Consider the following 12,323-nt stretch of genomic DNA (forward strand, 5'->3'; position numbering starts at 1 on the left):
CTGACAAACGTGAAATACAAATAACAATTTTGTATCTTCCTAGACTTGTTTAGAGGTAATCTACTACCAGATAAGGCCAATTAATTTCTTGGGAACTGACCGAGCTGTGTTTTAGAGTCTCTGCATAGGCATGTCTGAACTTCATACTAGTGGCTTTTATTGATCAGATATGGGTAGAATGCTAAGATAAGTACAGTATTAATGATATATATCTTCCTTGCAACTATTACCAGTTGTCAAATGATCAAAACAAATACAGGCATCTAGCTACAGACTAACATTTACGTGAAGGGCAAGCATCCTTGTATGTCAGTGTTATATTCCACCTATCAGTTTTGTTCCAGTCACGTTCCAGGCTGAACAGAGTATCTTCTGGTGGTGTTCCCTTTCATCTCCAAAACCTTGTGCTGTGCGTTCCTGTCTCTAGACAGAAGAGCTAGCATCAGAATTCTCTTAATCAGTTTCCATTAACTAGCGTGGGAAAAATCACTGTACGTGGCTGGCTCTCTATCACATCTTTATGAGTAAATAATGGCACATATTTCTTAGACACTAGTTGCTGTCAGAGTAGCTGGGAAAAGCAGTCATTATCTGTAGCTGTAGAAATAATCTTTACTGGAGGAAAAAGATGTTTCCATGTCAGAGTAGGAGAATCTTGATCATATATTCAGAATAGCTATACTTTGAGACAGTTGGCATTAGACAGGTAAGATAAATGGTGCAAAAAGTACCTATGGGTCTGATCTTCCAAAGTACTATGTTTCTCTTATTCTGTCAGTTCTGTGTAGCAGCCTGTCACTAGAGAGCAAGGAACTACGTGGGAACTGAGCTGTCAGTATTGTGTGAGATGAAAGCCATAAATGTATTTATCAGTCATAGCTGTGGCTTGACAGTGTCTCAAATGAAATGGTCTGATTCTACTGTTCAGTCTTGCTTGACTGTAAATAGTTAGATTTTTAATTTGTGAATGTGCCACTCCCAAACATCTGCCTGGCTGCTTCCAGTGATTTGTGTGCAATTTCTAATGAAACTGTAGATGCGCTCTTACGTATTTACCAGTCAGTGCTTGAGCAAAGAAAAATCAATTTGCTTTGTCACCTCACTTCATAAGTGTTAGTGCAACAAAAGTCTGCAGTATGTCTGACCACAATGAACACCTAATACCAACGTTTGCAGCAAGCCTCCTCCAAAGCCCATCAGACATGATACTGAACTGGACCCTTGAGCAGAGGAAGTAAACTTTTTTTTTTTTTTAAATGATTTAGTTGTTTAAAACGCTTCCTGCAAGAATGGGATACTTCTGAAATGTGACAACAGGCAATGTAGTTCTGTGCTTGTACCTGTTGCTTTCATTTCCGGTTAATTCCAAGACAGAATCTGGTGATGCCATGATCTTATCATTAGAGTAGGTCTCTGACTCACTTTACTTATATTCAGTCACTCATTCCACAAAGCTAATATTCCTCTGATCTTATAATAGCCCGATTAAAGTAGACTTCCAGAAAGAAGTGGCAGCACCATAATCATGTAGGCTTGCAAAATTTAGTATGTCTCTAGTATGTAAGCCTTTAGGCAAATGCTGTTGACTGCAGAATAGAGTCCTGGAAGCTTCTCTTTACATATGTATCCAGGTCAGAGTGGAGTACTGCTGACGTGCTGTCTGTAGACTGCTTCAGTATATTGCTAACGCTCAGCTTTGTCTGCTATAGCATCAGACAGATTCCTGTTCTGACACTTTCTGTTGAGGCTCTCTAGATGTTGTTTTTTCCCCCCAAAGGTTGACTACTGGAAATATTATAGTATACCTTCAGAAGGTAGTGTTTCTTTTTTGCTTCTTCATAGATGTTTTTCAGAGAAAGTGTTCAACAAGCTTCTGTATGTATCCAGTGTTGGGATGGAAGATGAACTGCTTCTTGGGGAGTGTAGCCTGGGTCACTTCAGAACTTGTAGTAATGAGCCTGTGAAGGTGTATGTGCTAACTACACAAGTTTTGGCAATCCATTGGTTTGCACTGTTGATAATACTTGCATAGAGACATGACACACATTTGCAAATACTTGCAAACATTGTGAGACACGCACACCTACCTACCTCTTCTGTTGAAGAAAGTCTTCGTGTTTCCCACTTGCGTATGCCAGACTTTTACATAGCATCTTTCATGATTCTGCAGAAGTGCTGAAGAAAGATCTTGATACTGTTCATACAGTGGTGGAACAACCACACTGGCTGTAAATGTTTACCACAGACTCACACACTGATGCAGATGTTAAAATGTGTTTTGTAGATCAAGAGAACGTGAATGACTCCCTTTTTTTATACTCATAACTACTTTTCCTATACTCATGACATTTTTATTTCTACCTAGGAAGTTGTTAAAGATGAGCAGATAAAACCTCAGTTTAAGCAAATGTATTTGACACAAACACCAGCACTGGCTGAACGCCCAGTCTTTGATGCCTTGTTTACATAGTACGTGGTGGTACTCTCATTCTTGCTGCAACCCTCCCCCTTGAAACCTGTATATTTTCCAGCTCTTTTCAGTGTCTTTCATTGTCCTCCAAATTATTTTGGCAATCCTGAGTATAGCTAATTCAAGGAGGCGATATGTGTTCTGGGTAGATGGCACATGCTTCTGTAAAACTTTGGTTGTATTAACAAAACAAACAAAATAAAAAGTGAACAAACAAAAAAACCCCACCAACCAAAAAAAACCCTAAAAAAAACCACCAAAAAAAAAAAGCGAGCAATTCCAGATCCTTAGTTAGAACTCATTCCTCTTGCATATACATATAGGGACATATACCAGATCTTCTGAGTTTTTTCTAGATTTAAGCTAGACCTAGCTACTAAAAGATGAGAAATGAGTCAAGCTCTGCCAGCACTTTTTTTGTTGTGGGTTTTGTTTGGGGGGTTTTGTGACCTGATATATGCTCAAATGACTCTCTGCTTGTGAAGGAGTTTGTAGAGGAGTCTTTAGAATAGAGACTGGCTTCAGTCTATTACGTGTGCTAAGTAGCCCAAATTTTAGTGTGCAAATTGCTTCCCTTTGTAAGCTCTGCAGCTCTCTTACCTGCAGGTCTCTGCTTCTGTGCTGCTACTGAGCGTAATGATTTTAAATAACTAATATCTGAAGTTTCATTCTCTCTTCATATGCTGTGGCATGTGGACTGCTGCTAGAACACTACTGTGAATAAGCTTGTTATACGCACTCAAAGCCCGGAGCTTCTCTGCAGAAAGGAACTGGCCTTTTTTGAAAGATGCTTCAGTTCTGCAACTGTCATTCAAGAACTTAAAACCAGTGGCTGAAACTGGGTAGTCAGAAGAGGTAAATGCTCCCTGGGGGTCATACAGAATCACAGAATCAACCAGGTTGGAAGAGACCTCAGGGATCATCGAGTCCAACCATTGCCCTTGCACCACCCTGTCAACTAGACCATGGCACTAAGTGCCATGTCCAGTCTTTTCTTAAACACATCCAGAGATGGTGACTCCACCACCTCCCTGGGCAGCCCATTCCAATGTTTAATAACCCTTTCTGAAAAGAAATTCTTCCTCATGTCCAACCTGAACCTCCCCTGGTGAAGCTTGAGGCTGTGTCCTCTTGTCCTATCTCTAGTTGCCCGGGCGAAGAGGCCGACTCCCACTTCACTACAACCTCCCTTCAGGTAGCTGTAGACTGCGATAAGGTCACCCCTGAGCCTCCTCTTCTCCAGGCTAAACAACCCCAGCTCCCTCAGCCGTTCCTCGTAGGTCAGACCCTCCAGACCCTTCACCAGCTTGGTCGCCCTCCTCTGGACTCGCTCCAACACCTCAACATCTTTCTTGAAGTGCGGGGCCCAGAAATGAGCACAGTACTCAAGGTGCGGCCTCACCAGTGCCGAGTACAGAGGGACGATCACTTCCAGAGACCAGCTGGCTACACTCTTCCTAATAGAGGCCAGGATGCCATTGGCCTTCTTGGCTACCTGGGCACACTGCTGGCTCATGTTTAGCCAGCTGTCGATCAGCGCCCCCAGGTCTCTTTCCTCTGGGCCGCTTTCTAACCATTCTTCCCCCAGCTTGTAGAGCTGCATGGGGTTGTTGTGGCCAAAGTGTAAGACCCGGCACTTGTTCTTGTTGAACCTCATGCCGTTGGTCTCGGCCCATCTATCTAACCTGTCCAGATCCCTCTGTAGGGCCTTCCTACCCTCCAGCAGATCGACACTCCCACCCAGCTTGGTGTCATCTGCAAATTTGCTGAGGGTGCACTCAATCCCTACGTCTAGATCATCTATAAAGCTATTGAACAGCACCGGCCCCAGAACTGAGCCCTGGGGAACACTGCTAGTGACCGGCCGCCAGTTGGACTTTGCCCCATTCACCACCACTCTCTGGGCTCGGCCATCCAGCCAGGTTTTAACCCATTTAAGAGTCCACCCATCCAAGCCCTGGGCAGCCAGTTTGTCCAGGAGGATGCTGTGGGAGACAGTGTCGAATGCCTTACTGAAGTCTAGATAGACTACATCCACAGCCCTGCCCTCATCTACTAAGCGGGTCACTTTGTCATAGAAGGAGAACAGGTTGGTCAAGCAGGACCTGCCTTTCATGAATCCATGTTGGCTGGCCCCGATGCCCCAATTGTCCTGCATGTGCCGTGTAATGGCACTCAGGATGATCTGTCATGCAGATTAATCACACATAATTAAAAAAATTCTTCTCCAGGTTATAGAGCTACTGTTTTAGGAAGATGCAACTGAAATAAACTTGTATTTTCTGGCCCACAGAAAACACAGAGTAAGCTGCTACTGCTGCTGCTCTTTGAGTTTCAAAATCAGCTGGCCTGAGAATTCTTTATAGAGAGCTATTTTGTTTAAATATGCAATTCCAAGAGAGTCATAGAAATAGAAGTTACAAAAATTAATTAGGAAACTGGGGAGCACTGCAGTGTGCTCTGAGGTAGGTAAAGTCATTGTAGCTTTAACGTGAAGCTTAGGAGTAAGCAGCAATTGGAGTATGTATTTTGCTAGCCTCGATTTTGAGGGATCACAACCACAAGATATCCCTACAGCAGGGGGGAGAGGGACTGTTGCACAAATTGTCTAAGCAAAACTGCTTCCAGAAAAACAGCAGTAAATAAGGAAATGGAACTTAGACAGCAGTTCAGAGAGCTGGACTCTGCTATCATTTGCTTACTCTAGCATGATCTAATGGTAGCCAGCATTTTTCAAAATGCTGTATGTATCTGCTTGACTCCAAGGTAAAAGCTTGGGCTCTCCCTAGGCTTTCTGCACAGATTAATGTAACTTAAAAGCCATATATCTTGCCTACAACAGATTTCTTAAGTGCTAGCATCTTAGCTAAGATGGCTAATACCACTCTTTAGGTATAAAGTTAGGAATTTAAAAGCTAATTTAAACTAAGCTTTCCTGTTTCTTGCTTTATTTTCTTGAGTACTGGTTCAATTTCACATGTTACGCTAAAGATACATCCCACAAACAAATCTCAATATTGAAGGATATTGGGAAGAAGAAAAACTGTACTGATGTGTTATGGGTTCTTTTTTAAACATAGAAAATTGTGCAAAGAATGGCAAATTATTTTTTATGGTTTTGACTGAAACTACGTCTAATGGTAATAGATATGTTCTCAAGTCAGAAAGATTTTTTTAATTTATAAAGCATTGCTTTATAGCTCTGGAGTATTCTCAACTTTTCAAACCTTTATGAATGGCTTCATCATACAGAATATTCACCTTACTTTTGATGGAAACAACTAGCAAAGAATGCAGCTGGTGTAGTCATGCTGTTCAAGCTGAGGAACCACCTGAGAGTGATCCAGCCACAATCTGAATAGCAATACTTCTATGCTTCAGTAGAAAATTTCATGCCTTGTAAGTCAGTAGTATGCTTAGGTACTCTCCCCTCTGTTCTCTCGGACGATGGTGGCTGAGGCTGCTGATGGGCATTGGAACTCGGCACGTCTGAGAGCACATGTGCGCACCAACCATTTCTTTCTTAATGAAGCCTGTGCTGTTTTCAAACACTTCGTCTTAACATAATACTAGTGTTTAATAAATTGTCTTTGTTTGCGCAAAGCTTTGCCGCAGGAATGATGCAGAGAATTGTCCAAAGGTAAAATCCAATATTGCTGTAATTATTTAAATACTGTTCCTACTATAATTTTTCTAATACAGTCATTTGTGGTAGCTAGTTACACCATCACAGAAGGAAGGAGACTTGTAATCTGTTGCCTGTGAATATAGGTAGTGTACAGGGGTATAGATATACCTATGTGCACTTGATCTTAAGTGAAATGTGGTTTAGTTTAACAAAAAATCAGCCTTAGATAAGTGGGTATACTGAATGAGCTAATGGAAAAAGTAATGGCAATAATGCAAACTAAACAGCTGAATAAAAATAGCCTCTGCTTTCATAGTGCTGGTAAAGGTCAGCTACTTAAAAGTACTGTGATTTTGAGGATATAGAACTAGAATAGTATTGTTACAAATCCCATTGGCCTCTTGAAAGTGCAAGCCTAAAAATAGCTGGGGTTGGGGGTGGAATAGACTATCCGATATAGGTGGGAGGTTATTTTTTATATGGTGGTTGTACTGAAATTGTTGTTTTTCATGTGATCATCTGGTGAATCACTTCTGCCTGGTCAGACATGGCAAATTTGTTTTGCTAAGTACATGCTGGTTGTTGCCTAAACTTTAGAGATCGTAAAAAATTGGAGAGCTGTCCCAGGTCTTGTCTAGGAGTTGTTCAGTCTTGGAAACACAGTGTGACAGCCGTTTCCCTTTTACGTTCCTTACACCGGTTCAGAAGTAGGTTCAGTATTATTACCTTGCCAGGAAAGGGTTTGGAAGTTTTTGTTCTATTTTCTTCCCTTCAAAGAAAGTGATTTTGGACATGTTTTCCCTGGGTCTCTTTGTGTGTGGCTGCACAGTTAACATTTTTTAGTATAGGAATTTCTTTTTATTTGCCCCCTACTGTGCATTTAAAAGACTAACCCATGATTATACACAGTGCTGTCAAACAGATGAACATACCCATTCATGCAACTAAACTCAGATGGAAGGTGTACCCATCAGCTTTAAATGCTGTTATACACCAGTTTAATGTGACATGGAAGGAAAGCCGGGCTTGTGGTTTTTTTCTTTGTAAAAAGTGAGGTGAAAGACCTACAGCAGAATGGGTGTGGCAGAAAAGGTTTAGAGATAATACTGCATTAGTTGCTAAAAAGTGTTAATGTAGTAATCTCTTTCTCTCTTTCTCCCCAGAATGAATTGCCAGATACCCATGCCCCCCATGCAAAATTCCACGTACTGTTCCTGTTCTTTGTGGCAGCCATGTTCTTCATCAGCATACTGTCACTCTTCAGCTACCACTGCTGGCTAGTTGGCAAAAACAGGTCAACCATAGGTCAGTTAATTGGAATATGGAACTGTTCCTTGTCCAGAAAACCAACAAGTCAATGAGAATGTGAGGCCTACAGGATATGCCATCACGTATAAATGGAATTTTAAAATATTGTGCAATAAGAAGCATATTTGGTGAAAGTAATTAAAGGTGAAACATACAGGGAAATGAAGCATGTATAGGGGTCCTCTGCTAGAGCCATGCATGTGGATTTGTGATGAATATTAATTTCTTTTGTTTCTATTTTTGAGATCTCTGAAGCACTATGCATTTTTGTTTTGTTTTTATATAGTGTTAAGTATGTAACACAATTGCTACTTCCCAGTAACCCTGTTGTTATAATACTTTGAGCAGCTGGGTGGCCCCAACCAAGGTGAAGGCTTTACTGTGTATGAACATACTACATTTTGAACCAGATCCAAAAGAGTATTCTTAAATCCTGTGAAACAAAATGGATCTCGCTATTAGGAAGTAGCTTGTAAAAGCAATGCAGTAAAAATGGAAACACTGGTGCACATTTCCTAAATAATAAAAGAGATCCTCATAATTTCTATGCCTCAATAGAAATGGCTGGATGGTCGCACTCAAAGGGTTACGGTCAACGGCTCAATGTCCAAGTGGACACCAGTGACGAGTGGCGCTCCTCAGGGGTCAGTATTAGGACCGGTCCTGTTTAACATCTTTGTCGGCGACATGGTCAGTGGGATTGAATGCGCCCTCAGCAAGTTTGCTGAAGACACCAAGCTGTGTGATGTGGTCGACACGCTGGAGGGAAGGGATGCCATCCAGAGGGACCTTGACAGGCTTGAGAGCTGGGCCTATGCAAACCGCATGAAGTTCAACAAGGCCAAGTACAAGGTCCTGCATGTGGGTCGGGGCAATCCCAAGCACAAATACAGGCTGGGTGGAGAATGGATTGAGAGCAGCCCTGAGGAGAAGGACTTGGGGGTGATGGTTGACGAGAAGCTCAACATGAGCCGGCAGTGCGTACTTGCAGCTCAGAAGGCCAACCGTATCCTGGGCTGCATTAAAAGCAGCGTGGCCAGCAGGTCGAGGGAGGTGATACTGCCCCTTTACTCCCTCTCATGAGACCCCACCTGGAGTACTGCGTTCAGCTCTGGGGCCCCCAACATAAGGAGGACATGGAGCTGTTGGAATGAGTCCAGAGGAGGGCCACGAAGATGATCGGAGGGCTGGAGCACCTCTCCTGTGAAGAGAGGCTGAGAGAGTTGGGGCTCTTCAGCCTGGAGAAGAGAAGGCTCCGGGGAGACCTTATAGCAGCTTTCCAGTACCTGAAGGGGGCCTACAGGAAAGCGGAAAAGGGGCTTTTTACAAGGACAAGTAGTGACAGGACGAGGGGGAATGGTTTTAAAGTGAAAGAGGGTAGATTTAGATTAGATATTAGGAAGAAATTCTTTACTGTGAGGGTGGTGAGACATTGGAACATGTTGCCCAGAGAAGTTGTGGATGCCCCCTCCCTGGCAGTGTTCAAGGCCAAGTTGGATGGGGCTTTGAGCAACCTGGTCTAGTGGAAGGTGTCCCTGCCTGTGGCAGGGAGGTTGGAACTAGATGATCTTTAAGGTCCCTTCCAACCCAAACCATTCTATGATTCTGTGATTCTAAATGTTTTAAATGGCATTGACGAGCATAAGCAAGTTACGTGCATTACTTAAAATACCTGAAGTTCTTGCTAAAGCATTTTTGAAAGTGCTTTATGCAGGGTGGGGGGGACAGGGACTGATGGGTATTTCCACAACTGAATAAGTCAAGATCTTATACCTTTCAATGGAAGCTTAAATTTCTGTCCTCAAAATTAAGTGGATTGATTGAAAGTGAAATAATCTTCAGGTTGCTAGAATTTTGATGGAGGAAAAGGAATTTTTTTGATTGCTTGGAAGGAGGATTGTTTGAGTCCTTTTCCTTTTGACATATCTACAGCTAAGCAATATTCACAGTCTCTTTTTTTAGCTTTGAAGAAAATGTTAGCATGTTCCTTGCCCAAAAGTCAGTGGTCGTAATTGGCAACACAGTCAGTACTTATTTACTTTCTGGATCATGATTGTAAAAAGACAAGCTGTTGGATGGGGAGAGCAATGAGTCCTCTCTGTTCTTGGCCAAGAGCGTAACTTGACTGACTAGAAAAATGGTGGAGGTTTGCTATAGTTTGTGGTATGTCTGTGTTTCTAATGTAATAGATCTTCCCTTTCTCTGATACCACGGGATGCTCTTAATTCAACTTCAGACCTTGACAGAAGTAGAAAAAACTATCCTGTATGGGTTTCGGTCCAGTAGTGCTTATCGTAAATTGCTTCTAGAAGAGGAAGTCTTCTGCTCAAAGAAGGCTTCACAGGCCAAAGAGAGAGCTAGCCATCAATGAACAAGGGATGTGGTATCTTTGGCATGCTGATGGTACTTAGCTCTGTCTCAGACCCTATGTTAAATGTAAAGAGAGGAAGATGACTGTTCTGCTTACATGAACTTTCTTACCTTTATATTTTTATCATTAACCCTGTGGTGGTTTTTTTTATGCTCTCTGATTATTTGAGGTGACTTTTTTTGTCTTTCCATAATGCACATCAGATTGTCGCAGCTTGCCTGACACTGTTTCCACAATAGAGAAGTTTGAGTCTGTTTATTCATCTTCCCTGACTCCTTATCGCTCTAGAGATATTGTATGTTTTTCTTTTACAGAAACATTCCGTGCGCCCACATTTCGAAATGGCCCTGATAAAAATGGCTTTTCTCTTGGATGCAGCAAAAATCTGAGGGAGGTTTTTGGAGATGAAAAGAAGTACTGGCTACTCCCTATCTTTACCAGGTATTCAGTCTGAATGGGAATGAATTGGAGAATACATTGATTCTATGACTTTCACCTTGCTTCCCCTTTTCCTATAAAACAAAGCACAACTGAAAAGGCAACTTTTGTCAATCCTGCATGATGAATATTGGTGTAGGTAAAATATGCAGGAGAAAACTGAGCAAACTCTGTATAGGGTTTTCAGTCAAAGACAAGGGCCTCATTGACAAGGGCCTTCTAAATATGGAAGTCTGGAAAGCTTTGAGTAGTGTATTTCAAAAATTGTACACCCTTTGGTGGTAGTATTAGTGTCTATAGAACAGAAATCAGCAACTCGGAGGAGATCCAAATGCATGAACTTCATCTGCATCGAAACAGCATCAGTTTAAAAACACCCCCTCTTACCCCTGAAAAAACTTGACAGCTTTCCTCTTGCTGCAGATGACAGTTTCAGTATTGAAAGCTGCCTGAGAAAGTGCATGTAAATAAGCAGCAATGCAAAAAAAAATCTGATACTATGCAAAATACTGGTTTTAAAACTTCAGCTGAGCCAGTGCTAGGGAGTTGCAGACAAGCGTCAGCGAAGCTTAATGAAGCAAGACTGACCTGCTGCCCACTTCCACCACTCCAGAAAGTCAGCAGAACAAAGTAGGTGCCGTGTTTCAACACTGCTTTTCGGGGGTTGTGTATCAGTTTAAAATGTTGGTGAACCCATTTGTGAAGCTGAGGTCTGGTAGCAAACAGCAGAGGTGATAACAAGATCTTAAGTTGCTCAGCTACTTGCTCAACTGCTATGACTTTTCATGGGATTAAAAAAGACAGAAGCTATATGGTAGATGGATCAGTCTGTTTTGCCACCACATTTTATCCTGATTAAACTTGCTTTAAAAGAAGGCTTAGCTAACCTTAGATTGATGGGCAGAGGGGACAACATGGCCACCAGAATATTATTAACGCAGCAGCAGAATTCTGGGGTTATAAGTACCAGATAGTCTGACTACCTGTGCACAGTGGTTTGGGGGAAGACTAGAGCTACAGTCTACAGAAATACAGTGATGTTTCTGAAATACGTAGACCAGTGCTGTGCTCAGCAATCCCTACTGAGTGATAGGGTGAGAATCATTTGAGCTCCAATATTTAATTAACTGATCATCTGGCTTAGTGGTAGAACTGCCTTGCTCAAGTGTGGAGTTCAACACTGCAGTCAGTAATTGATTCAAGCCTGTAGCATTTGCCTTTTGCATGCATACTTGTTCAGTTAATTTAAGTCAACTACAAACGGTGATTTGAATCTTTCTGGTTTAGTTTGGGCGACGGGTGTAATTTTCCAACTCGTTTGGTGATTATGGATCCAGAGCAACTTACTGTCTCAAGCCAAAATGAACCTGCCAAAAGGTAACTATAGCATTTAAGATACTGATGTTGTACTGTTCTGTATTTCATCTGGAGAAAAAACTGTTTGAAAATTATTTTTTTAATTTTTTATACTTCTTATCATCTTCAGAGTGAGTTTGTAAGTCTTCAGAGAAGGACAGAATGGATCAAGACTAAAAAATGGTGTTGCTTGATGCAGAAAGTCTGTTTCTTGGTTTTGACCTATAACAGAGGATATGGCTCTAAGGAAACAGTAATACAGAAAGTAAGAAAGAGAGCTTACGGCTCTTAACAGCAATCAAAAAAGTCCTAGGGAAGACTGAATAATGGTCCATGGAAAAAAAGTTTAAAGTATTTTTTGGGATGAGAGAAAAGCAAGGTATTATACGTATTTCACCTCCTCCAGCATCCTTAAACAAGGGATGCTGAGACACAGTTTGCAGGAGAGGTAGATCACTGTGGCTATTGCTGGTTTTTAGCACTGGAGGAGTTTTAGCTCATTACTTGTTATCCCTCCAAATTTGCATGTTTCATATCTTCAGTGTATTTTCAGGAAGCCTGCTTTATATTCAAAGACACGGGAGTATGTTAAACATCTGGGAGTGTTTACATTTACCGTTTAGAAGTCTTCTGTTATAGTTTGGTGAATTTGTAGCTGAAGGTTGTTGTCAACAGCAGTCACCTGAGTTATCAGGCATATGGGGGGTTCAAAAGCAACACTGAGAAGTTGTTGCTTCCAGTGCAACATAACC

General features: G+C 41.8%; 1 protein-coding gene across 1 annotated transcript in view; it reads left to right on the forward strand.

The window, feature by feature from the left end:
• Positions 1–12,323, forward strand: part of ZDHHC20 (zinc finger DHHC-type palmitoyltransferase 20) — a 54,942-nt gene that overhangs the window by 33,564 nt on the left and 9,055 nt on the right. Inside the window, exons 8-10 of the mRNA XM_068424958.1 lie at positions 7,262–7,403; positions 10,092–10,218; positions 11,503–11,592. Of these exons, the coding sequence (XP_068281059.1) occupies positions 7,262–7,403; positions 10,092–10,218; positions 11,503–11,592 (359 nt within the window). The remainder of the gene's footprint in view (positions 1–7,261; positions 7,404–10,091; positions 10,219–11,502; positions 11,593–12,323) is intronic.

Source organism: Nyctibius grandis, chromosome 2, assembly GCF_013368605.1.
Source record: "Nyctibius grandis isolate bNycGra1 chromosome 2, bNycGra1.pri, whole genome shotgun sequence".
NCBI lineage: Eukaryota > Metazoa > Chordata > Aves > Nyctibiiformes > Nyctibiidae > Nyctibius > Nyctibius grandis.